Source organism: Prinia subflava, chromosome 2, assembly GCF_021018805.1.
Source record: "Prinia subflava isolate CZ2003 ecotype Zambia chromosome 2, Cam_Psub_1.2, whole genome shotgun sequence".
Lineage (NCBI taxonomy): Eukaryota > Metazoa > Chordata > Aves > Passeriformes > Cisticolidae > Prinia > Prinia subflava.
The window spans coordinates 59,952,330-59,976,685 of NC_086248.1; the positions used below are offsets into that span (position 1 = coordinate 59,952,330).

Consider the following 24,356-nt stretch of genomic DNA (forward strand, 5'->3'; position numbering starts at 1 on the left):
CTTACTTGGAGATTAATAAAAATCTGCACTTGAGGTCCATGGTACCTCAGTGTCTTGACCAAATCCATAGAGAACCTCAACGAAGATAAAAAGTGAACCAAATTTCCTTGGCTTTCAGCTTGAAGTGGTAGAGAATATGGTGTATTTCAATGGACATTTCTCATCTGTGGCTGCAATCTACCTACCTTCTCTTAAATATCTGTTTTCTTGATGCAGAAGTTACCTAGAGACAGTTTTCAGCCTAGAAATCAAATGTGACCATAAAAACTGCTCATGAATAAGCTCAGTGTGTAGCAGCCATTTTTCATATGTTGAGACTTGTACTAGTAGGATGTAAGTATGCAAAAACCTGATTTATTTATTTGCTACTATGACATGCAGAGGAAATAGTTAATAGTAAAGCAGGACCTTTCAGTCCACTTTTCCTAGGTGGAAATGAGATCTCCACTTATTACTCAGGCCGGACCATTCTTATGTCATGGTCTTTGAATTTTTCCTCAGTTGACTTACCACCAAATTTCTAATAATCTTTCAATGGCCAAAGATTGTTTAGAGAAAAAAAAACCTGATTTTATTTGAAGGCCTTGAAGAATTCTGTTTCCAAACACCTCTTGATGTTTACCCAGATGTGGGCCTTCATGATGGAAACCCTGGTGCAGAAACTCCAGTGTCCTCTTGTATCCCATCTTCACTAAATTTACCTAAGTGTACCCACACAAATTCATCTTCTAGACCCTCCTCACTTTTACTAGCAATTTTACTAGAAATTGCAAATTTACTAGCAATTGCAAATGGCCATTGTGGGACAGTTAATTAATCTTCCATGGAATCTTCTACTGCTTTTCTTCTTCCTATAGTTAGGAAGAATAGAACCATAGTTATTGTGTTCTTAGCAACCTAGAGAAAAATCTAAAGGGCTATAGAGATTGTGTGGGCTCTGTCATATATACCAGCTGGTGGGTGCCCCTTCCGTGCTCTTCCTGGGGGATAACATCAGCCAAAGAACTGAAAAGACTTATCCTCACATGAGCAAGACACATGAGTTATTCATAGGTGAACTAGTGAACCCAGAACCCTTCATCTCTCTGGTGAAACTTGGATGCCTTCTTTAAATGAGATTGTGAGAATGTCTCTTGAAAGCATTCAATAAATTCCTTTGGATCAAGTGTTACTTTTTGAAAGATATTTCTTCAAGTTTTTCAGAAAGGAAAAGGATACAGAAGGAAATGCTTACAGATCTATTTTTTCAACTTGATTACAAAAGATGAAATATGCTGTTGAAAACCTGAAATGTATTTGGTTGTATAACACCAAAACAAATAAGCACACGCATGCTACCTGCCAGGCTGAACTGTTTAACTGAAGTTATGAGTGCTGGTCTCTGAGGGAGCATTTTTAGAGCTCATTATGCTGATATTTCTCTTCTCCAGGCAGTCCTGGAATGGGTCACCTACCGCTCCCCAGTTTTCAGTAAGTCTGAAGGCATGAAGACCACCAAAGCTTTGTTCCTTTCTGAGAATTGGCTCAGGCTTTGGTATTATTTGCACCAGGGATTTTGGAAATATTTGTTGTCTTCTCTTGGAAGTTTACTTTTCTCTTGCTAGTAACATTGGCTAGAAGAACATGAGGACTGTAAGCTTATCATAATTAACTGATCAGTCTGGAGAATTTGCACAACAATGAAAAATGCAGCTTTCCAAACATCTGGCTTAACTTTATTAACCAAATGTAATATCTAATTTCCAGATAAACCATACAGTCAATTATGGAAACTCTCTGTAACAGGGAGTGGGAGAATATCCTAGATGCTGCAGATCAGCTGTATTGTGTTTTTATTGGCAGTTTCTAGAACATTTGGGAATTAGTGAAAATATTGAATACATTCTTTCCTAGTGGACAGTCTGGACCTCCTGCAATCCTTTACAGTTGTGGATCCTATTTTTTTTTTCAAGCTAAAATTCATGTTACTATTCTCAGAAGCAAGTTGATACCCACTTTATTGCTGTTTTGCATCATCTGTCTGAATTCACTGGACAAGTGATTACCAGTGTTTAAAAAATGCTGTCAGTTGCTCTGATCTCAGGTCAGGGTATCAGTCTTTTACAGACCAGGCCAAGCCCATGATAACTTCTTGAGTGCCAGTATATCTACAGCATCTAATTACTGCAGATTGAAAACTGCAGCAGAGAGGACAGGAAGTGAGAGTCCTCTTTCCCTTTCAAGTGCCAGAGAACAACAAGAAAATGATGAGTTTATTACAGTGGAGTTGTTAATGAACATCCGAGCTGATGCAAGAAGCTGGGATAGGACAATTGTTGGGGCTCATGACTCACGTGCACTTGTGATATAAATGTTCTTGTAGTCATAAACATTCTTTGCCAGATCTTTAAGCACCAGTATTAATGAAACTTGAAGTATTTCTTGTGCTCTACTGAAGAGACAGAAGCTTCTGGCTATTTTAACCTCTGTATACCTGTATTATGTGTGTATGTATCTGTGTAGTATTTGTGCTATGCTGGTGATAGACAAACCCAGGATGGGAAGGAATTTCCAGACTCAGCATGTCCAATCCTCTGTTTGTTGTGGCTTTGGACAACCCTATTGATCCATTTATCCTATTCCATTTTAAAATAGATTGTTTGCTTTCTTGGTGCCTAGGTAAATCTGTTCCCAAAATTTATTTGTGTGATGGTTGAAAGCCAGTCTTCTAGTTGCCAGCACAGACATATTCCTGCTCAGAGTAATGACTGATCAGTATCTGCGGGCCTTGGCCATTGCTTAAGTAGCTCACAACTACATGTTTTCAACCCCTTCTCCATACCTGACATTCTTCTTTCATGTTTCCAATTTATGAGTTATAGAAGCAATGATTCTTACAGATCCCTGAAACTCTCTTCCATGTGATTTCATTCTAGGACTGTGCCTTCATCTTCAAGGTCATCCACATCTCCTTTATGCATCTCTAGTCATGCTCCTAATTAATGCTTTGTATTAATTTTGAATTATTTGAGTATTTAATTGGAGTACTTAGTATTGTACTTTCTTTGCTGAGACAAATAATGAAAATATCAAATAAAATTAGTCCCCAAACCCACCTTGGACAAAATCTACAATCTAGCCTTTCCCAGGCCTAGGAGTTAATTCACACAAATATATTGTTATCTTACCTGGTAGCCAGTTCTGTCTTGTTTTAATTCCTATCCTTTTCATTTTGGCTAACAGTTTCCCTTGAGATATTATAAAAGTTTCTTGTTTATTTTTTTTTAAACTAAGTTTACAGAAGGTTGTTTTTATCCTATATTTTTGTCTTTAAAAAATATTTTATTAAAGGCAGATATCAGATTAGTTTGACACAACCTGCTTACCCATAATGTATATATGTTATATGCCATGTATCTTCACATTTCTGATTTTTCTTTCCTTGAATTTATTGTGAAAGCCTAAGGTTACTGCATAGGTTATAGATCTGTATTTTCCAAAATTAGATTACTCCAGCATTCTCATTCTTTCTTTAAATAGCAATTGGATGTTATTCACCAGCTGTATAGCCTCATCCTCTTTTCCCCATCATCAGTTGAATAATTCATTAAAATCCTTGCTCCTGAGTTTCAATTTCATATGCCAGATTTTATATGTTGAGAGCTAAAGTTTAGTCCTCTGCTCAGCTGCTTGAGTGCAGCATGGCTTGCACCCACCTCAGAAATGGTCATTTTCTGATCCTTAGTTGTTGTCCTGCCATACTAAGCCTTGTTGAATTCAGATGTATTTCAGTTTGGTTCAGCCAAGCCCTATGGGACTGACTGGCTTTACCATGGCCTTTAGAGTCAGAATCTGTTTGTTGTAGTGAATGCTTGGTGATGTGGTAAGTGGGTCAGGTGAAGTCAGGGATACCAGGAAAGACTCACAGCTGCTGACTGTTAATCAAGCATCTTACCTTAGCTGAGACACGCCTGGGTGCAGTTTCCTTGCCTGATTCCATTAAAACAAGTGACTTTATCTCTCTTGTGCTCTCTCTTGTACAGCTGAGGATAGTTATCAAGGAGTGCACAGAGCTGCTGCTCCTCACAGATCTGAAAATGATGCCCTGCAGTGTTCTTAGTTTGTCTTCGAGTAAGAGGTTGAGTAAATTTAATTTTTCTGTGTTGTCTTCTCATGTAGATGTAGAAGGAATTTTTATTCAATTTATCATTTTCTTTGGAGTGGCAGGTGGAAACACTCCTTCTTGCCATAGTTTGAGAAAAGAGGTGGTTACACCACCTACACAGTCCTTGACATTTGATAACACTTGACGTGCTTGTGATGGTTATTTGGCGTTTTTTAAAATCAGTGAGAGCAGTCTGAAATGGAACAAGTCCTGATGCATTATGGAAAGAGAGCTATGAATAAAGAAACAGGATCCTCAGTTCCTACTCTCTCCTCATGATGATTTTGCCTTTGCAGTGAGCAGCTAAACTGGTAAGAGCATCTCTGACTTGAAAGTAATTAAGGCTTCTTCGTTAATTAAACAGAAGAAGAGAGATAAGTGACATTTGCGTTTGCTGATGGCTTCTTTATGGTAAATGAATTGCCGGATGGTCGATGTTGATGTTTTCCAGTTGATTTCCTTTGGATTCTTGGCTGGGATTGCAGCAGAGATTATTATTGTCTCACACATCTGCTAGATGATGAGTTTCCATTGTACCTCACTGCTCACAAACACATGAATAACTTCGACATTCGCCACTTCTATGTGTATCACTGCATCAACATGGGAAGAAACATTCCCGTAGGCACACAGAGGTCTTGGATATGCTGCATGTGTTTGTTTTCCAAACCAACTGTCCCATCTGTGTGCTCTGTGCCTGTTTTTAATTGAATGTTGAGCAGTGAGGAACATGACTTAAGAAGTGTTTTCTCTCAGTTTTTAGTGGTTACACTATAACTTCTCTTGAATGATCCAGTCACTTACCTGCCTGCCAGCAAGACACAACTTTGCAGGAGTAATGAGTGATGGTGATGCTGTTGGTAGCTAAAGATGATGAGTCTGTTCTTAGTATTTGGTGGTTCTTTGCTAGAAACCAAGAAAAATGTTTAGTATGCATTTCATGTGATGTAGTTTAAGCTCTTCACATAGAGGTACTCTTTCCCCCTGTGCTTTTCTGGCATTTCTAGCATTCATCTGCTGTTGCTACTCTTCTTCTTCGCAACATGGTGATTGTATTGGTTTGTGTGGCAAGTTTTTGGTAGCAGGGGGCTACAGAGGTGGCTTCTGTGAGAAGCTTCTAGATGCTTCCCAGTGCAAGCTGGCTCCAGTACAGACTCACCTCTGGCGAAGGCTGAATCCATCAGGAATGGTGGTAGCTCTTCTGGGATAAATATTCAAGAAAGGAAAAAAATCTACATGCTTGCAGCTGAAGGGAGGAGTGAGAGTATCCAAGAAAAATAATTCTGCAGACACCAAGGTCAGTGAAGAAGGAAAGGCTGGGATGTGCTCTGGGTGCTGGAGCAGACCTTGTAGCCCTTGGTGCAGACCATGGTGAGGCAGCTGTTCTACTGCAGCCCAGGGAGATCCATAGGAGAGCAGAGAAGACCCACACCAGAGCAGATGGATGCAGGAAGGAGACTGTGAGCCCATGGGAAGCTCACACTGGAGCAGATTTGCTGGCCAGATTTGTGACACTGGAGCAGTTTGTGAAGAACTGCAGCCTGTGGGTGGAGTCATGCTGGAGAAGTTCAAGGACTGTCTCCCATGGGAGAGTCTCCATGCTGGAGCAGGGCAAGAGTGTGAGGAGTGCTCCCCATGAGGAGGAAAGAGTGGCAGAGACAATGTGTGAGGAACTGACCACAATCCTGTGTTCCCTGATGCCCTGTGCTGCTCTGGGGAAGGAGGGAGAGAAAATCAGGAATAAAGTCTGGGAAGAAGAGAGGAGTGGGGACAAGGTGTTTTTAAGGTTTGGGTTTATTTCTCATTATCCTACTCTGATTTGATTAGTACTAAATTAAACCGCTTTTCCCAAGTTGAGTCAGTTTTGCCTGTGACGGTGACCGGTGAATGATCTCTCCCTGTGCCTATCTCCACCCATGACCCTTTCATAGTATTTCTCTCCCCTGCTCAGCTGAGGAGGGGGGTGATTGAGCTGCTTTGGTGGACACTTGGTCTCCTGCTAGGGTCAACCCACCATGCTGATTTTGTGTTTTCTTTTTTTGAGGCACTCCTGTTTGCTAGACTGAAAAAAAAATCTTCTTCAGAGGTTCCTGTATCCCAGCTGGAAGGGATAAACATTTCAACTCACCAAGCATGAGCGTGTATGTAAACAGGACAGAGAGGTGTACTGCAGCAGAGGAAAAAATATGTTAAACAATTTAAACCATGTTTTGTTTAACTCATTATTATCAGTCCCATTTTTCTTCCAGACAGTTTTATCACAACCATGTCAGTAGAATAAATCAAATGTACTACTGTAATGGAGCTGTATGGGCAGATTTAGCCATGATAGACTCACCATTTACTATGCTGGCAAGCCTCTCAGGCAATGTTTTCAGTGAAGCATTCTGTGTTTTCTTAAAGTAGAGAGAAACATAACTCTAGTAACTCAGAGTTTTTTTTGTTTTGTTGTTGTTGTTTTTTAATAATGATTTTAAAAAGCCTGGAAGTGCTGGTTTGACCTTCAGTTTCAACAGTTTTTAGGAACATGTATCTCCTTGAATACTTTTCCATCCTCATGGCCAGCAAAGAACCAAAATATTATATACTGGAACAAATTTGAACTTGTACAATGATAGCATCTTTTTTAATTTTGTGCATACTCTGTACAGTTTTATTGCTAGTTTTACCTGAAAGAATAGTGGTTACCCAGCCTGTAAGAGAGCACTTTCACATTACTATTTGTGAACATCTTTGATAAAATGAATTCTATTGTAGAGCTAAATCCAAATTTGAATGTTTAAAGAAAATACGTTTTGTAGGGTTTGAATTTGCTAGTCCCCTTCCACTTATCACTGGAAGTAGAAAGAATTTCAGTATTGAACTTTTTGCTGCGTTCATGTCCATAAGCTTTGCATTTGTGATTACCTATTCTCTAGGGTAATACTACCTTTTTTGGGTTTTTTTGGGGGGTAGGGGAGTGGTGGGTTGAGCTATGCAGCTGATATTGGTGTTTCTATGCTTTTTGGGAATAGTCTGTAGGAGCAGATCCAAAGGAAGTCCCCTTTCACAGCAAAAGAAGGAAGAGGAGACAGGATGTGGATGCTAAACTGATCAACAACCCATACATCCTTCCTTCCCTTCCCATGTTAGTTCTGCATACAATGCAGGCTGCAGTAGGATGTCTTTTTTCACCTTGGATTCTTTCCGTGTAACTTTTTTTAGGTTTTGCTATTTAAAATAACATTTGCTCTTGCTTTTCCATCGTCAGCAACTCATTCTGCCAATAGCAAATGCTATAAAAATGGGCAAGACTATATGGACCTAACTCTGACAGTCCTGTAGAGTAGAAAGGTAAAACAAAATGCGGGTGAAGGCAGGAAAAGATTGGGTCAGCTGGAAAAAGCAATACAATATTCTATTTACCTACTTTGAGTGTTGTTATCCTGATTTTTTCTGTTGTTTGCTGATTGTTTTACCCTATTTTCCTCTTCCCACATTTATGCTCTCTTGTAATTGCTGGTGTAAGTTAGTTTTACTGCTTTGTAAAGGACAAATATGTTTAATGGTCTCTTTGTAAAATCAGGGAAATAGGGGTTTTTTTCTCACTAGCTAGCTACCTGAGATCAAACTCTAGATCCTTTATGCCATTGCAAAATGTATCTCAGTTACATGCTGTTTGGAGGGGAGAAAAACATTAAAACCCAGAGGGCAAGTAAAAAGAGCTCAACTGGGAAACAATAGGAAATAATATCCTTGGCATTACCTTACCCTGAAGAAAATGTTGTTAAAAGTCAATTTAAGTTTTAGGAGTTGGCTCACCCAGGAGCTGACAATGGTGGAAGTCAATAGGCATTAATGTGTACTCATATACAGAAGAGAGCCTCAAAATTACTTCAAAAGTCCAGAGGAAAGGAGAAATTTATTCAGTGGTGGAGGAAGAGAGGTAAAAACATAATAAAATAAATAGACAGGAGAGACTCTTTCTTAAGATCTTAAAGACGATGGATGGCTGGAGTGGAGTTATATAAAATGTGTTTTTTTTTCTATAAAAGTGATAACTCTTGGGCTATTGCATAACTTACAGAGAAATAATAACTATTGCTAAGTTACAGAGGCTCTTACATATCAGGAGCTCCATCTGACCCTGGGGAGGAGAAGGTGAAAAAACACAAGGGGAGAAAAGTGATGAGACCCTTGTTTCTGCAAGGATAGGGAAATGAGAAAGTGGTGAAGTCCTTGGCATGTGGGCGGAAAATGTCAGCCTCGATGTTAAGCTTGACCTGAGCACTTTAATAACACACAGAAAAACCCAAGTTGACATCGTGCTGAGTTATTTGCATGTCTTTCTCTGGACTTGCCTCTGGAGTCTGTAGCCATGTTTTGTCTTAATAGGAAGGCTCCTTGTGGGCTGCAAGGTGCTCTTTTGGGCCTAAAAATTCCCATTTTTCTCTCTACTTCAGCCCATGTTGGTCCAATTCTTTCTGAGAGGAGCTGGTCCTGCTCTGCATGGACAGGACAACAGCAACACCCAGGCAGCTAAAATCTGTTGTCCTTCCCAATTTCTTTATTGCAGGCTGTCATGATTTTATTGCAGGATGGGTGGTATTTATTTTAATTACCATTTCAGTCGCTGGTGTCAGCGATTAAATAAGAATCTTACCTTTTACTTAAAAATATCCAGCATTTGTAGGTGTTGAGAAAGAGTTTGAAAATGTGGTAATGTGGTGTGAATTATACTCTGGAGGCTTAAAGGCTAGGAAACAAAGCAGCAAATTTGAACCCCCCTTTATTTTATTAGTTTCACCTTCTGAGGTTGCTGAAAATCCTTTCTCTTCTCTTCTCTTCTCTTCTCTTCTCTTCTCTTCTCTTCTCTTCTCTTCTCTTCTCTTCTCTTCTCTTCTCTTCTCTTCTCTTCTCTTCTCTTCTCTTCTCTTCTCTTCTCTTCTCTTCTCTTCTCTTCTCTTCTCTTCTCTTCTCTTCTCTTCTCTTCTCTTCTCTTCTCTTCTCTTCTCTTCTCTTCTCTTCTCTTCTCTTCTCTTCTCTTCTCTTCTCTTCTCTTCTCTTCTCTTCTCTTCTCTTCTCTTCTCTTCTCTTCTCTTCTCTTCTCTTCTCTTCTCTTCTCTTCTCTTCTCTTCTCTTCTCTTCTCTTCTCTTCTCTTCTCTTCTCTTCTCTTCTCTTCTCTTCTCTTTTCTTTCCTTTCTTTTTTTTTTTTTAATTTGGTGGTTGCTTTATAATTTTCAGCTAGGTAGATTGATAATACTGTAGATCAAAAATCGCTTCTTCACTTCTAGGTTTTTTAATTAGAATTTCCATGTGAACAGCTCTGCAGATTTTCAGCAGCCAATTGAGGAAATATAAAGAGAAAGAACATCATTTTTATATGAACGCTCAGCATTGTTGGATAGCTGTTGAGTTTAAATGTAAATGTTACTGAAGGCTACAGTATGTCAGTAAGTAGAGCAGGGCAGTGCTGCCTCTGGTTTTTGCATTGTGCCAGCTACTGTGTAGATGACTCCAAACTTGAGAAAATCGGTAAACTATTTGCAAGAAGAAGGGATTTTGTCTGTATTATGAATTATGGTGTTTGTTCCAGGGCAAAATTCTCTTCTCTTCTTAAATCTTTAAAGGATTCAGGACTAAGTCATGTCAAACAATGGTGTGTTCATCCAAGGAGAACTGCTGAGTGCATTTAATAATCTTCACTGGTTGTCTCAGCACAGAGTGTGCTGATTAAAGATAGTGCTGCCTTCAAAAGCATGCTGTTAGCAAGAGTGTTAGGTTTATTTTGGTAGATCAGATATGCACATTGCTTCAGACAGTCTCTGATGTCCAGCTGCTGTTTGGAAAGCAGAGTTTCAAGGCTTAGTTGCTCCTTTCTTTGACCTCTCCAACTGTTTTCTGAGGGATGGAGATGGTTGCAAATTTTGTATTTCTTCTGGACATGGCACTTGGTGTCCTGGTCTAGTTGACATGTTGGTGTTAGGTCATAAGTTGGACTCAGTGGTCCCAGAGGTTTTTTCCAGCCTAATTGATTCTGTGATTCTCTCCTGCTGGTGTAATTGACACTGAAAGTGTTGGCAGGTATGAGCAAATACTTTTCCTCTTTCTGTCCTATAAGCCTCTAATTTATTTATGTGTTTTATTTCAAATGCAGACTTCAGTAATGTGCCTGACGTCACATCCAGTTTGAAAAGGAGCAGTACTGATGGCACTCTGGACCAAGTGCCACCCAGGGAGAAGACTGATCCACCCTTCAGGGTAAGAAAACGCTTGACACAACAATCCTGTGAACCAAAAGGCATTGTAGCATTAATGCTCTGCATTTTGTTGGAAGGAGTTTATCATATGGCATTAATTTGAAAAAAAATTATGTGCATATTAGCTGTTCTTGGTGTTTTAGTATCTTGAGGTCACCCTGACAGGTCAGCATCTACAGCATAGCTGCTGCATCTGCAGGAGCAGTGTGATGGGGGCAAATAGCAAGCAGGTGGAGACTTGTCAAATTCATTTTCCTCTGTGGCTTGAACCCAATTCCTGCAAAGAACAGTAAAGCTGCTACAGCTTTCTAATGGATTCAGTTTGTTTTGTCTTCTCTTTTTGCTGATATTTCCAGGGCTTGCTGTTAATATTGCAGTGACCATAGCAATGCTATGTCAGTCATTTTAAACTGGGCTACAGCCTTGGAGAGGTGCAGTGTTTGAGAGACAGTGACTGCTGCTCTCTAATTTGGAGACCCTTTATGTGTCTGCAGTTTCTGTTTGACTTGGCTGGACTAGTGGTCTTCCTTCTCTCAGCCTGGAGTTCGGGGGCTGAGGCAGGAATGCCCAGAACTAGTGCCCACCTTCAAATGCACTGGTCTCCGAAGAGCAGCTTTTTGCCCATTTTGCTCTGAATCAGGCAAATTGTAACCTGTGTCCGATTCAAGTGCACCTTGTTTTGAACCTCCCAACTACAAGTGTGGGTAGTGTTTTTGTGTTGGTGGCTGTGATTTTACCTGGCATTGCCATTCTGACAGCGGAAATATGTTTTTAAATTCTGTCGCTGAGTTGGTTGTATCTTCAAGCAAATTTGTGATAACACTTGTGTTAGCACTCTTGCATAACAGGAATGATGTTAGAGTTTTTATGGTTTGGAATATATTACTATCTTGTGCTAGGTTGTATGAAAAATTGGTGGAGACGAGACAGAATGTAAAAACTCAGAAGACTGTAATAGGGAAGATACATTGTGCCTCTATCCATACCTACTGAGAGGAGCTGTTAAACTTTATTAATTACTTTGTAACCTACTTCAGTCTTACATAGATGATTTTATGCCCTTTCCCTAGAGAATAAGGAGAAGCCCAGTGATTGTGGGTCTTCAGCCCATCTCCTGCTGCACAAGGGGATTCCCACAGAGATGAACTGTATCCTGTGTAAAGATTGCTTATGCCTCCCCAAAATCTTTGCATCCAGACAAAAACAAACTGGATTTTCTTCCCTTAGGACACATTGTTCCTTTGAAAGGAGTATTGTGGATTTCTCTGCTCTGCTGTTTCAAGACTTCTGCTTGGCTTAGGGGTGGGGATCTTTGTGGGAGCACTGACCCCAAGGCTTAGGATGCTTTGATGGCTGTTTGCACCAGGCCAGGCTCCCCTGAGTGCCTTGGGGTGCTCTGCTCACCGGAGTATGTGGTGTTCCCCATGCACTGTGTGGACATGGATGCTGACAACCTGTCCTGCTGAAGGGGAGGAGATTCTGGGGCATCAGCTTTGCTTTAGCAGAAGAACAAAGCCAATCCTGATCGCCTGTGTCAAATACACCAGGTGCCAGAAAATTAGGGAGAGTTCTGAGGATTTAAATGCACAGAGAACAATTGATGTACACTAGTTGTTGCTTTTAATGCACTAAATTTTCTTCAATGGTCTAAATTACATGCTGCAATTAAAGCTCAAAAAAGAGGGGGAAATGGACAGGTCTGTTCTCTGCCCTTCCTGCAGCCTCAAATTTGTCAGATTCAGCATTCAGCATTATTAGGGCTTTTGCATGATTTGCTGAAGTAATTGCCCATTTTGTATTGCAGTTCACTTCTTGTGCTGACATGTAGGTCTGCTAGCATCATTTTTAAAAATTATCTGAGGCTGTCCTGGTTTTGTAGGTACAAGGGTGGAAAACAGCCTGGCAATCAGGGGCAGTCTGACTTGGACTGCAGCTGTAAATGAGTCTGTGACAGCTCTGCAATTTCTGCAAATGGTTTGTAATTGATTGCTGTCTTTCTGTTGGAGAGTGCCTATTACCGTCAGAGCTTTTTGTCTGACCCTTTTGATATCTCCAATAGATGTAGAAGTAAAGAAAACCCAAACCTAACAGTTAAGTTCAGGTGGTGTATATTGTATGTGCTTTTGGTGATTATGTATAACAGCAATTAAAATGATTTCTGTTTTTATAGCTGGGATTTGGGACTGCTCACCAGATGAACAATAACTATTGCTAATAAAAGCTAGTTTGAGGAAATTGTGCAGCCTTGAAAGGCATAGCATCTGGATCTGGGGTTGTGGATTTTTTTTTTCCCCTTTGCCTTCTGTTTCCTGCATGTGCTGACTTGACCTCCCACGCCTGTGGACACCATTAGTGCAGTAGGCAAGTAGGCGATGCTGCAGAAGTATGGGGGAGAGGAGCTCTGTAAGCACAGCTCTGTGGAAGAGAGGCTGGTGGTGCTGAGTGGTGCTGAGCACAGCCTGGAACAACAAGCAGTTTGGGATTATTTCAGGGGAGACACAGCTAGAGATGCTCATTTTCCAGTTGACAGCAACTGTAGATGTGATTGATTGGCTCTGAGGGAGCAGGCTCCTTTGAAGTTCGGTTGATTTTTGTCCCATAACATGTAAGTAAATAACAAACAGTCTTAAAGCTTTGGATTTAATGGTTGCATGTCTGATTTCTGGATTTTGTGTTTCTTGTTTGAAGCATTTTCGTGTGTCTGTTTTTTACTATTTTCTTCATCTCATACCTAAGGTTAGGCATCATCTTAACTGAAAGTACAGTGAGGCATTTCAGAAGTGCCTTGTAATCTCAAAGAAATAAGTCTTTTGTTGCATGTGTACTACATTCAAACATGCCTTCATGTAGTCAGTCATTCATGGATTTCTTTTTTTTTTTTTGTAGACTGAGAAATGAATGCATTTAGGAGGGTAAGAGAGGCTAGTATCATTCTGGAAATGGAAGCTGTTCCTTAAGTTATAAAATATTATTAAAAATACATAGATATCAAGAACCATTCATTCCAGATGCACCTTAGTTCTGACAGCTCTGTCTTCTCTGGGATATCCCATTTGTACTTTAATACATTTAACCTTGTCTTCCATTTTATTTAACAGGGATAGATATTATACTTCTAACACATTGTGCTGCAGGACATTTTCAAACTGTGTTAAAATACAGTTCATGTGGCAACAGCATGTTGTCCTTGGTCTTGGTTCTGGAGTACGTAGATGTTCTGTTGACAGGAGAATATGTGACCTCAGAAAATCTGGGAATTGAGCATGCCTGTCAGTGTAATTAAGTTTAGTTGTGTTTAATCATTTTGAGAACTAATTGTCTGTGCTCCTGGTGCTCATTTAAATCCTGGTATGTTGGCAGTTGCCAAGAATCAAAGTAGCATGAAGCTGAATGAACAAAAATTGCAACTTTTCATTTAGCTACTTGTGATTTCTAATTGCAAACTATATTGGCTAGAAATGTTTTCTCTCTTTGTTTTAAGATTAGGTTTAGTAGTCTGTTACTAACTTGCTTATCTTTACTTTGTATTTTCAGTGTATTAAAAGCAACCTTTTATGAAACATAGCTAGAAGGGGACATTTTACCACATAATTACCTGTTATTATAAGGTCTCTAGAAAGATACCCTTTGTGGTCTGACTTTTGGTTGCACTGAATCTTTTGAGTGTCATCAGAGAGACACATTTCTGAAATCCTATTAAATTCTAATAGACATAAAGAAGTAACTTCATATTAATGCATATGTGATAAGGGGAAGATGTATTTTCACTTTATGTATTTTACAGATCATAAGAAAAAACCTTAGGGTATACTCTCTGCAAACATTTCACATAATTTCATTATATCCCCAGCTGTATCTTAGAGGTCTTTAAGAAACTCAAGAAACGCAGTAAAAATAGCTAGTATGATGGGTTTTAATCATTATAGATACAGTCAATGAATACAGAGTGGTTTTATAGTGCCATCTTCAAAAATTAACATTGCAGGTGCAGAAATGGAAGCTGCTGTGTGAGAAACTTTGAATGTTAACAAGAATTAGCTTTTTAAAGAATGGCCAACTGGTTTCATTTTGTAAGGCTTTGACATGCTGCTGTATTTCTTTCAAACAATGAAATAAAATTGGTCCTGGGAATAAGTTGAATATAGCAACTTGGGGAAATTGCCTTTGCTGTTGCCTCTTGAAATAGTCACTTTACTCTCAGCAGGGGTTATTGATCATACATGAATGTGTGTGTATGAGGACAAATCTATCCCTATCACCTCTTAATAAAAAAGAAGTAAAAAATTCTATACACTACAGAGACAAAAACCATTATTGTTTCCTTGAGAATACCATTCTTAATGCAATGAACAGAAGATATGGTTAAACATCCAAGAACAACTTTCCCTAACTTGAGCTTTTTTAGATTATCTCAACTGATGAATCCCCCCGTCCTGTTTAATGACCATACTCCCTTTTCCTTCATCTGATAAGGAAATGAGAATTTGTGGTGAGTCTGATCAGCAGAGTTCATGACACCTTTGGCAAACACATATCTGCATCTCCTGCAGGAGGGAGGATTTTTATTAAATCCTTTCAGCTTTGCATGGGTATGAGGCCCAGGTCAATATGATGGCCCTACTTGAAATTCTCATTTTACAGATAAAGTGGACAAAATGAAGGTAGAAAAAATATGTCCTTGTGTGTTTCAGAAGTCTTGTTTTTGGATGCTTGAGTTTCCTATGTAGTATCAAATCATCCTTCCAGTGTTTTTGATGCTTGTGTGTTCTGTTTATTGTGATGCCAATTGCGGTCATTCCTCCACTTGCCAGTGCAGTGGGAAGTACAGTTCCATGAAGTTGGCAACTCTGGGACCATGCTGAGAAATCTGGTTTTTGGTCTCCCTGCATGCAATGCCACTTTTCCTGCTCAAGGAGCCAACATGCACATATGCCTGACTTGGGCAACTGTTCAGGGTTTTTTTGTAGCTCTTCCAGTCAAAAAGATATGTGCAACTGAGCAGCCCATTTGCATATCTGATGGTGCCCAGGAGGTGTGAATGCATAGAGAGACTGGGTCAGAAAGCAAACCCATCCAAGTTCTACATCATGCAGCTACCTTAGGAAGCTTCCCAAAACAGTGCTTTCAACAGATGCAAAATACATGCGTTGGGATTTCAAAAAGGAAATCACTCTGTTATCTATTAGCTGATTTCAAACATCTATTTCTGTTACAAAAATCAGTGAGTATTGTAAAGAGTTTGCTGCCTTTTGTGATTTTGGCCTCTTGTATATACAACATAGCCACCACTGGAGGGGTGGTTTTCAAGTTTCTTCAAGTTGAAGAAATTAGTATTTTGCTTCAAAATCTCTAAAGCTGATTTCAAAACCCCTCTATTAGTAGTATGACCACAGCCATACACTTCTGATGCAGAATAATTTAAGGGTAAAAATTAGGTAGAATATACATTGCAGTCTAGGTTAAACATGGATGAGAGAAAATGTATCTCATTGCTGGTCTGAATGTTCAGTTGTTAAAGAAAAAAAGCATGGTTTGATTTTTGGGGAGAGGAAGGAGGCAACAGTGGCAGTTGCCATAGAATGGCAAAAGTGGAAAGTAGTAATCATTACCCATACTTTCAGTCCAATCCCAACTGAAAATTCATGCAATTGTTCAATGTTGGTGGAAGATTTGAATGGTATTTTATCTTCCAGAAGAATGCACGTGGCTGCTAGGAATTATGTATTCCTATGACTTATCACCTAAAAAACATTGTACATTGTGATCTGTAGCAGATGTGCTTTGGAGTTGTTCAGGGCACTGTTATTCAAAACACACCCAAATGCTTTCTACTGCTGCTGTCAGTAAATGTAATCCTATGGATCATATGTATTATATATAATATATATGTGATGTTTCATTTATTTATTTTGATCTGGTGATGACACTCATCACTCTCAGAATGAGTATGGGATCACCAGTCTGACTGCATGTATATAAGCAGTGTATGTGAAATAATTTTGTTAAGCAGACTGTAAAAATCAAAAATCTTGGAAAGGGAATGTTAGTACTAACCAAGTAAACACCACTTGTTGAGCTCCATTTAGAAAAAAACCAAGCAGAAATGACCAGAAATTCAACAGAGCCCCAAACCCACTTCTTGTGTGGAGGCAATTCCAGCTGAATGTCGTGATGGCTTTTCATTAGCTCTGTTTTGCCTTACCCGGGCAGTTCCCACTTGCACAGCATGTCATTAATTCCAGGAGAGCTGCCTGCCTGAAGGTTTACTCAGCATCCATAGGACATTAAGGATTTTTCCTTTATTTTAATCGTGGAAACTTCTTTTCTGCAGTTGATGACATCCAAAAGCTTGGGGAGTAGTCTGCAATTAACATTCTTTGTCTTTTCTTTTTTTTTTACTTTGTAGGAGAGGGATTAACAACATGGTACTTTCAAAACCATGTACAACCTCTGCAATCCAAGTGTCATTTTCTTCCAGATGTGACATGCATTTAGGGAATCTCAGAACTAACATGGGAAAATAGCATGCCTCTCAACAGTGGTTTCCTTGATTCATTTGTGCCTGGAGGGGACTGTTCTGCACTGAAAGCATGACAAGCCTGTGGGGAGTTCTGCTAATTATTGTGCTTCCCTTGCAGATAGCCCAGCCTATGGTGACCCTACCAGAGTTGGTGACTCCAGCAGTGTGGAGACACTGCTGGACCCCTGCTGTATTCCTGTGCCTTTGAGAAGGGGATCAGTGAAACTGTAGCCCTTTAGAAGTTCATAAGAATTTTGCTATCTAGGTTTCAGTGTATAAATCTATTGCTCAGAGAAGGCACCAGAACTGGTAACTATAGGTTACAAAAGGCTTACTGTAAATCTACCAGTGAGTGCTACTGCCCAGTCTTGGATTTTACTTTGTTGTGTAAAATGATCCTGCAGTTCTGCATCCCCTATGGGTGGCCCAAAATTCAAATGTAAGAGTTGCAAGTCTTGGCTAACACAGCGATGGAGCTGCAAAATCACAGGGCTTAGAGCATGGAAAGTGCTGTATCTAATGTGAACCTGTAACCAGGTCAGGCTGTAGTTGGAGACCTGCTTGCATAGTTACTGGTAGGGAGGCACAAGAATGGCAGGAAAGAAGACTGAAGGGTTTGCACAATATGTGCAGTTCTTGCATACAGAGGTGTTACCTTGTGGTGCTTTGTTTTGTGCTATTACATTGAGGCCTTGGGCTTAGGGGGAGGACGAATTTGTTGTCTTTCCTCCAACTGAAGGAAACGTCCTCTCAAAAGTACTGAGACAGCTTTTGGTGTAAAACATGCAGATGGTTTTGATTAGGAAAAGAAACTGTGTTGTGTTGATGCTGGCAAATGAAGGAAGCCAGTGGGAGATGACTTACAACACAGCTTTTCTTTGTAGTCGTCTGGGAAAAATCCATAAGGCTTACCTGCAGATGAAAAGGGAAGCATATGACAGCAGCCCTGAATCATTGCAGCAGGATATGGTTAGCAGTGTCTCTGGAGATGCCTGTGACTTCACCGATGAAGGGCAGGAAGCTGCCTGGGAGCCCATCACCCTGTGCCTCCAAAAGCAACCCCGGTCACCTGCGGTGCAGGATATGACGGCAGCGTTTCTCTTTTCAGTGAAAGGCTGAGATATCTAATCACACTTCTGACAGACCCAGGGAACTGGTAATCTCTCTGCCAGCTGCAGAAGTTTTGGTGATTTGTTTGCTTTCTAAAATAATCTGTTCAGTTTTGAGATACTGTTCAGTTACAGTGCTGACAGTAACATATGTGGTTTTTCCTTGCGATGCAAAAGCATCTAAGCCAAATTTTAGTGCATGCCAAGGTATGTGATGCGCACAGCAGTCACACCTATAGCACACAAAGTCACTTTAAAGTTGCACAAAGTTTCAGTATAGGGTTTCAGATAAATACTGCATCCTGAATACCATCATTAACCTCAGTGAGGATTTGATTCTTATTCTCTGTCAGGAACATGTGATGACAAAGGTAGACCTGAAATTCCAAAACTGAAAAATGTCTGCTACCTGCAGCAAATTCTGCAAAATAGAAGATAACAAAAAGGTACATGAAAGAATGAAAGAGGCAGAAGAATTAAAAAAAACCCAAAAACCAAAAAAAACAAAAAAAAAAAAAACCAAAAAACAAAACAAAACAAAAAAAAAAACCCCAAAAAATCCCGCTCAGTTGAGTCAGATGCCAGGGAGTTTGGGAGGTTCCACCAGATTTTCATGTTTTGTTACCTGTTGTCTCTTGTTGACATATTGTGAGCAGACATAGACATCCTCTCACATGGTGATTATTTCCTTCTGAGACAGCAGAATTCTGCTGTAGTGCTTAAACAAAGCCTTGCCAAGACCAGGGGAGAGATTGGTGTAGAGTTAGCGAATCTATATTTGTCTTTACAGGGGAATTACTGTGTCTTTTAACATTTGGAATGCAAAATTGTGGCTACTAACGAGAACAGATACAAGTTGCCTTCTCTGCCTCCAAAGGTGGCACACTGCGAAACTATATTGTGAAACATGAATGCAACTGCAAAGATAATGTCTCAGTGGTTGCTATAGTTTCTAATTCAGTACTTGAAAAAACTTTTTGCATTCAGCACAAAACACTTTGAATGACAATGTTACAAACAATACTTAAGAAGCTTGAAATTAGACATAAAACCAAGAATTCATTTTAAACACTTGGAACGCTAACTGATTTTTTTTATCACTGGAATTAATGCAAGTGTCTTTACTGTGGTCAATTATGCTTTGAAAATACATTTTGACGGCATTTTAAAACCATGTTATTAGTATAATAAGCATGACAGGAAAATATGCAGAAAAATTATCCACCCACAGTTATAAAAAGTAAAAAACAGACTCCCTCTAGATCAGTGTGGAGGTCTGGAGACGAGCTGTATTAATCCTGGGCTTATAATGCTTAGAGACCACTAACATTGCAGAGCTCCTGTAAGTGCAGGTACGTAAGTACATGTATATTTTTTTATATATATGTCTGTGTGTCTACATATGTCTGTTGTCTATATGAATTATGCTTCTGTGTCACCAGTGGTCCAGACTGATGTTACAAACTAGCCCAGAAGTGCTCCGGACAGTCCTGCAGGCAAGCTACTGTTTCCTTTCATTCAAAGTGTACACTGACGGAGCAAAATTAGCCTTTTACCTTCATGCATTAAGGGCAAAAGCAGGATGGGAAATGAACTGGATGCAGATAAGCACACCTACACGTATCAGGACAATAGAGGGAAGCCTGTATTATGAAGGATGTCAGTGTTATGGTAACTATCAAGGCTGGTGCCACTGAAATGGAAAGATGAAAAACAGATGTCGGTGAAGGGAATGTGTGTTATTCAAAGTACACAGGAACAAACAACAGGGCTATGTCATTTTTCCAGTGATCTTAAAAATATTTCACAGTGATGGATTATTTCACTTGTTTTTGAAAAGTGCTTGAGTGCTGCTTGTGTGCTTCTAGAGAAAAGGAAAGGCTAAATGAAAAGCATTCATTCATTTGCTTTGCTTTAGTTTATGTTCCCCTTTTTGATTAGTACAAGTCCCTCAATAGGAGATGGAAAGATTACTGAAACATAATTGTCTTTTTTCTAATGAATACACATTCAATAAAAGCTGTTAATTGGTAACATATTTTAGCTGGCATATGGCTAGCTAATAATGCAGGCTTAATTAGCAAATCTGGGGAAGAATAACTTCCTAATATGGAATTAAAAAGGCTTGTCATTGTTTTTCATCAAGATTGACGATATTGCTTGGACCTGAAATTTAGCAACCTTTTTTTTTTTTCTCTCGGTCCCAGTGGATGAGCTGTGTTTTTACATGTATCTATTAGAAAAACAGAGCTTGAAAGTGCCAGGACTAATGCAGATAGGAAACAAAGAAACAGTAGCTCTCCAGAAAGTATAGTTATACTCTTAATATATGTGGATCTGGTGACCTTGCCTGTGTTATTTTTAAAATGCCATATGCAGCACTGTAAACTTTTAATTTCCACAAACTACTTATTTGATTTTGTTTCTTATCTTCAGACTTGGTCTGTGGATCCCTAGGATCTGTGGACTACTGCAGAGGCAACCACTAATGGTGGATAAGAACAGTAGCTATGTACATGCTGCACAGTAATTTATGAATTTGGATCTTTAAACCAGACTGTACATCCACTTGAAAATGAAATGTTAGGGAGCAGACAAATCCTCTCTTGCTCCTTCAAGACCATTTCCTCAATTTTCTGTTTAGTGTTCTCCCCCAGTGACCCTGATATGTCTCCAAGTGAAAGAAAGGGCACAGTCCATCCGCTAAGTTCCTGCTGCCATGATGTGTTCTGCATGTCTTATCAGCAGCATGTTGTTTCAGCACTCCAGCATCATTTTTCTCTGATAGGCAGCCTCTCAGTCACTGAGCTGTACAGTTTGGCAAATGCTGAGCTGTCAAGTTGTGCTAATGATTTGGAAAGAGATGGATGTAAGTTTAATTGCAGTAATTAAATGAGAAAGCTGTGTTATTCCCTTGCTTGTATGAAGGTGAACATCCTTAAAACCCTAGAAGCAGTGCACTCATAACCAAGGGTGTAGATACCCAGGCTTGGTGTATCATTTGGGCTCAAGAGAAGGGTTTGCTAGGGAGCAATAGGTGCTGCCAAAGGCAGTGTTGAATGAAGCCCTACAGCTCAGTGTCATTGCACTGTAGGAGTGCTGTGATAGGGGCAACATGGGAGCTGCTGGGCTTTATTATGCCACTGGTGTAGTTCTCCTTTTATTAATGAATTGCTTGTCAGTCTTTTATCTCTTCAGCTCAGTGTTGTCATGTAATATAATGTTTTATTTAAAGCTGCATTGTTCTTGGGGTAATCTATCTGTAGACCCAAATGGTTTTGTGTAAATATGTCAACATCAGAACTCTTACTTTCAAGCCTGAATTTATTGCTGAGCTCATTTAAAAATTCTTTTTATTGATGTAATTATGGCTAAAAAGTTCAAACAAAGGACAAGCATAATTATATAAAGAAATCATCCAGAGAGCTGCCTATTTGTTTTTCATTTTATCATTGTAAGAGCATTTGTATGCCACAACATTTAGCATATACCCTTGACAGAGCATCAGTGCTATTGACAAATCATGCTGACCTTCAGGGCAGTCAGCACCCTTTAGATATTTTTAGGTATTTGGCTAACTTTCTCAAAGCACCTGATGTTTTGTTTATGCAGTAAATTTCACAGGCAGGGAGGCAGGTATATTTCTGGGGAGACCAAACCCATTTTCCCTTGTCATAACTGAACTTTGTCCTGCACTCACCACATCAAGCTATTTCTAAAAAAATCTTCTCGTTTAGCATCTTTTTCCTTCATTTGTAGCAATAAAGGGAGGCATGGCAGGTCTGTCTATACTTTCACACGCTGCTTAGCCTCCTTGCACTGGGATGTTGTCAGCGTCTCCGATTTTGGGTAATCAGCATAAAAGAGAAACTCGTGCAGCTGAGCTCAGAGGGAAGGTGTGTTTGTGGGGGATCACAACATCCGTGGCTTCCTTCCGAGGGCCCTTTTCCTTTGGCGAAGTTCGTATTCACAAGGCACAATGCCCGCCTTCAGGAGGAGTAAAGCCCGAGCTAAGAGTTTAGCGCTGGCTCGCAAAACCCAGCAGCAGGCAGCGGCAGCCTGCGGCTCCCTGCACAGGATGTTCTCTGTGGTGAGTTCTGCAGCGGCGTGGCTTCAGCTGGGGGTGCTGCTTCATCAGGCTGGGGTGACGGGGCTGCAGGAGCATGCAAGCTGCCTGGACCTGATAAATAATGACTGTCCCAGCATTAGTAATCAAATAAGGGATTCTCACATTGTTGGTGGCTGAGTTTGTACCAGCATGCTGCATGGGAAAAGGTTTGGGGTTTCTGAAGTTTGGGGGAGGGAAGGGTGGGTTGGCTGCCTGCACTATTTGCTGCTGGGCTCAAGCAAATTGTTATTTCTTGCATCTCTCAGGGAAAGGAATAAGTAAGATCCATATTTTGACAAGAAGTGGGAAGATTTTAAAAAGATTCCTCATGGAAATAACTGCAGCATGAATATTTTAACCGTTTCTCTGGTTTTTCACAATTAAGTTAGCATTGTGGAAATAGGGAGGGGAAAAATATGATCTATAATCAAGGTGAAGCTGACAAAATGTAAGAAGGCTATATTTATGTGCTACACAGGTGGCAGAAAAATAGCATGACCTCCTGCATTAAAATTGACGGCATCAAGATAAGGACCTGGGATAGGAGGGACTGACTGAGGGAGTTTTGCAAAATCAGGGTTTGGGAACATTTTTATTGTGTGCTTCCATGTTGCCTCATAAGACTCTCCTTTTTGTGACTTGGGCTGTCAGGGTTCCTCCTTTTGTTTTCCTGATGCTCTCATCTTTACACTTTGTATAGCCAGGATTTAGTGTCCTGTGAAGAAAATCACTTCTGTTTTGCTTCTGACTTTGGTATGAGTTGGGTCAGATGACTTTGGAGACTGATTCTAGAGAAACTGAGGACAGCATCTAGGAATTCAGTGGTTTTTGCTTGTCCTGGGGACCTGGTCAATGCAGGCTCTTGGGCTCAGGTCCCTGCTGCATGACTTGGTTTTTAACAAGAGTTTCAGTCAAGTACCTCAGTCACCACTGGTGGTTTGTCTGTACCCAAAGAAAAGGATGGGCATCTCTGTGTGGCAGGTGAGAGGGAAAATTTGCCACCATGCAAATATCAATTGCTCAGGCATCATCACATCAGGTGGGTTGCATCTTGGCTGTTTTACGCAGCTGTATGTTCAGCCTTCTTTCAGGCCTCACCCTGCCCTCTCTGGAAAGAATTACTGGGTCAGCAGCTTCTTCTTATAGTGTTTGTGATAATTCTAAATGAGGTGTGTGACCTCTAATTCTGTTAACTGGCTGATTTGCTAATGTAAATCTCTCCGAAATAGGGAAATTCTAACTCAAAGACAAAAGTTCCTTTTTAATTCCTTGCCTTTTGTATAATCTGGTAGTGTCTAGCAGGGCACCTTCTCATCCTGTGGTGCAGAAGATTTGCTTCTGCCTCTTTAAAACATAACTGTAACTATGCTTTACTTATTGCTATGAAGGATCTGAGTGGATACTGAAAAAAATGCCCTTCTTTTAGCAAAGTTTTAAATATTTTCCTTAAAAGACATACAAGAGACAGAGTAAAACAAAGCAGACCATTAGAATTTTATTGTCAGTCAGGAACAAGTTCATATTGAGTGGCCTTGAAGTTGGGAAGAGAAGGAGCAGAAGATAAATAATGACTGAGGCTACTGCTTTAGTTTAGCTTATTCAGCCAAAAGTTGAGCACCACTTTTGCCCAGACATCTACGATGAAAATGCCACAAAGTATTTTTCAGTAAAGCTCTGCTGGCATTTTTCAGCTTTGATGAACAAATTAGAGGAATGAGCTACTGTATTGGTGTCTAACAAAAAACAACTTTTTTCTGTAGTCTTTAAAGATGCTAAAGCCTGCAACTTTCTAGCTGTTTATGTTGCTTGGTTACACAGTACTTCCCAGTCTAATGAGATACCAGAGATGCCCACAGAGTGATGCACCCACAAAGAAATGGTAACTGTCAGGGCTACCTTTGTTCTGGAGAGAAACACTTTCTAACACAAAGTAAAAGGGATGGGCATCTCCAAGAGCTTTACTTTTCCACAGAGCGGGGGATGTAAAGGTGTCTTGGGCTAGTTGTTCTTTGCTCAAAATTCCATGTAATTGTTTTTCTTCTGCTGACTGATGCATTTAGTCTTCCTGGAAATACATACATCAGACAGAGCTGATGTGTTAGCTGTTCATTTCTGGAGGGAAAAAGTCTTATCTATTTCTGCAGGATGTTTTCTGAGCATGTTTCCTCTTAGGGTAGGGAGTTCAAAGGATTGGTATTCCAGCCCATAGATGTGGTCTGTGTCCTGCACAAGGAT

At 40.0% G+C, this 24,356-nt stretch overlaps 1 protein-coding gene across 10 annotated transcripts in view; it reads left to right on the plus strand.

The window, feature by feature from the left end:
• TIAM2 (TIAM Rac1 associated GEF 2) overlaps positions 1–24,356 on the plus strand; it is a 191,849-nt gene that overhangs the window by 150,392 nt on the left and 17,101 nt on the right. For 9 of the 10 annotated variants that reach the window (XM_063390157.1, XM_063390154.1, XM_063390155.1 and 6 more), the window contains one exon: positions 10,282–10,385. In XM_063390157.1, the coding sequence (XP_063246227.1) occupies positions 10,282–10,385 (104 nt within the window). Of the gene's footprint in view, positions 1–10,281; positions 10,386–21,969; positions 22,104–24,356 lie in introns of those variants that run through there. The other variant, XM_063390162.1, reaches the window with a different exon arrangement.